Genomic DNA, 2,902 nt, shown 5'->3' with positions numbered 1-2,902 from the left:
TTAAAGTGTACATATGAAAATAGATGAAACTAGACCTATTTTTATCGACAAAAAAGAGGTCAAAAAATTTTTGAGATTTTTTTTTTATTTTTTATAGAATGTTTTTTCTTCCAATTACTTATTGTAAAGAAAACGTAATAACTTTTAAACTAAGCGGTATACGGCCGAATACTGAAACGCCATTTAAATATTTGACGGCTTCTCAAATAGTTAAGCAGCTCCTAAACTTACATTTCGCATACTCAAAACAATATCTGAGCAGTTCTCAATTTTTAAGCACCTCTCAAATTAAGTCCAAATTAAGTCCCACTTAAACGCCACTCAAATGAATTTTCGAATACCGAAACGCAAATCAACGCTAAGCGTCACTCAAACAACTGTCAAATCGTTTTAAGCAGCCGTCAAATTTGAGAGTGCTTACGCGGTATCTTAAATCCATCATAAATCCTATTCTTTATCAAAATAGTGGTAAATAATAATGTCTGTGTCATCGTTATCGTCCCTTTCGAGCCTCGAGGAGGAAATGCCAAGAACTAGACGCAGGAACGCAATAAAGCTGAACGCTTTTGAAGAATATAACGACATGCAATTCCGAGCGAGATTCCGCGTCTCAAAAGAAACAGTGTTGTTTTTAGAATCACAATTTGGAAGCTCTTTAAAACCCCTTACCAAAAGTAACAGAGCCATACAACCAGTGGACCAAATACTTATAACCTTACGGTTTTACGCAACGGGAAGTTATCAACGTGTAATAGGTGATATCTTCCACATCGAACAGCCAACTGTTCATCGAATAGTGCACAAAGTAACAGCCAAAATAGCTGCTATGAAATCACTTTATATAAACATGCCTACTTCAGATGAATTTGTGGACATCGCAAATGGATTTTATGGTATAGCAGCATTTCCAAGAGTTGTTGGGGCAGTGGACTGCACCCATATAAAAATTTTGTCACCAGGTAACTACCAAAGCCAATTGCTAAAATATAATTCTGTCTAGTTAAGTGCAGATGTTTTTGCATGTAACATTTATGTAAATTGTTTTTCAGGAGGAGCTCAATCTGAAGTCTACAGAAATCGTAAGGGATATTTTTCATTAAATGTCCAAATGGTCTGTGATGCAAATTTACGAATTAGAAATGTTATAGCAAGATGGCCAGGATCTGTACACGACAGTACAATATTTAATGATTCACCACTGTGTGCACAATTAGAGCGTGGAGATTTCGGGAATATGGTTATTCTTGGAGACAGTGGTTACCCATGTCGGCCCTATTTACTCACGCCAATATTAAACACACAAACTCCTGCTGAAGAAGCATACAACCGATCCCAAATAAGTACCCGGAATCCCATTGAAAGGCTTTTTGGCGTCCTAAAGAGGAGATTTCCAAGCCTACAAAATGGAATGGGCCTTAAAATAAAAAACATTCCTCCTGTTATTGTGGCCTGTGCAGTTTTGCACAATGTTGCTATTATTAGACAGGATAACCTACAAGAAGCAGAAGACTCTTTACCCTATGTTGAGGAGGAGCCTACAGTTCAATCTATTGACCGGGATACCAACCAAAACTTTTTGGTTAGATCAATGATAATTAATACACATTTTTCACATTAAAACATTTATTTTAAATAATAACATGTACAATATAATGGTTGTGGATACAACACAATGTTTAGTTATTCGCATCGAGACATCTTAAATATGTTTTTATATCATGATGTGACTGAGTTTGTTGCGGCGCTTCTTCTCAGCACTTGCCAAATGTTGGTCTCGAAGCGCTGGTAGGGTAAAAAGATTATGAGACATGTAGAGGCTCCTTAAGAGCAAAATGACGATTTGTAAGAACTATTTATTAGTCTAAACAAATAAAGAAATTTTGACTTTGACTTTGCATGTTAATATAAAGTGATTTCATTGCAGTTATTTTGGCTGTTACTTTGTGCATTATTCGACGAACAGTTGGCTGTTCGATGTGGAAGATATCACCTATTACACGTTGATAACTTCCCATTGCATAGAACCGTAAGGTTATAGTATTTGGTCCACTGGTTGTATGGCTCTGTTAAGTTTGGTAAGGGGTTTTAAAGAGCTTCCAAATTGTGATTCTAAAAACAACACTGTTTCTTTTGAGACACGGAATCTCGCTCGGAATTGCATGTCGTTATATTACTTATATTCTTCAAAAGCGTTCAGCTTTATTGCGTTCCTGCGACTAGTTCTAGGCATTTCCTCCTCGAGGCTCGAAAGGGACGATAACGATGACACAGACATTGTAGTAAGTCATAGTTATAAATAGTTAATAAACTAGTTTCTAAGTAAATGGCAAATAATACTTCAAATGTTTATAATGTTGGTTAAGGTCTAGAGGATTGCAGTTTTTTCAGTCTCAATTTTAAAATTTGCATTTCTATTTTATATTTATTTATTTCCATTTTGTTTCTGTTGATCCAATATCTATTTTCTAATCTAGCATTTCTTAATTTTGTTTTAAAATATTGTTGCTTAATGTTACTGCCATCTTTTCTTGGTTTCACTTGTCCTGAAATCCATAATTGAATGATCAAACGAACTTACCAAGTGAAGTTCGATCTAAATTATCCTGTTTTCGCCGAAGAGATTTATTTTACCATGTAGTACCCCTGTACGACAACCCAATCCGCACACAATATTCAGCGTAGTAGTAGTAAAAAACAAAAGAGCGGGCAACCCCACCCCTACCACGCTGTGGGCTCGGTGTCCGAGCGGTCTCATTATATTTAGAGAAGAGATGACATTGACGTTTACCTCCAGGGAAGAAGATATAGAAATCTTCGGGTTGGGAGGGACCTTAAATCTCTTCGGCGAAAACAGGATAATTTAGATCGAACTTCACTTGGTAAGTTCGTTTGATCATTCAAT

At 36.2% G+C, this 2,902-nt stretch overlaps 1 protein-coding gene across 1 annotated transcript; it reads left to right on the top strand.

Moving 5' to 3' along the window:
* Positions 1-308: 308 nt before the first annotated feature.
* Positions 309-1,750, top strand: LOC114358057 (putative nuclease HARBI1). Its single transcript, XM_028311925.1, has 2 exons — positions 309-959; positions 1,050-1,750. The coding sequence occupies exons 1-2, from the start codon at positions 479-481 to the stop codon at positions 1,616-1,618; spliced, it is 1,050 nt and encodes a 349-aa protein (XP_028167726.1). The 5' UTR covers positions 309-478; the 3' UTR covers positions 1,619-1,750.
* Positions 1,751-2,902: the final 1,152 nt, after the last annotated feature.

Source organism: Ostrinia furnacalis, unplaced genomic scaffold (assembly GCF_004193835.3).
Source record: "Ostrinia furnacalis isolate ACB-3 unplaced genomic scaffold, ASM419383v2 OfSCF3655, whole genome shotgun sequence".
Taxonomy (NCBI): Eukaryota; Metazoa; Arthropoda; class Insecta; order Lepidoptera; family Crambidae; genus Ostrinia; species Ostrinia furnacalis.
This window is presented reverse-complemented; position numbering and strand designations above follow the sequence as displayed.

What these genes read in the sequence shown, in the direction of transcription:
- LOC114358057 (XM_028311925.1), top strand. Translation starts at nt 479, where the DNA reads ATGTCTGTGTCATCGTTATCGTCCCTTTCGAGCCTCGAGGAGGAAATG. An exon ending in TATAAAAATTTTGTCACCAG is followed by an intron (nt 960 to 1,049) that starts GTAACTACCAAA and finishes ATTGTTTTTCAG; the next exon opens with GAGGAGCTCAATCTGAAGTC.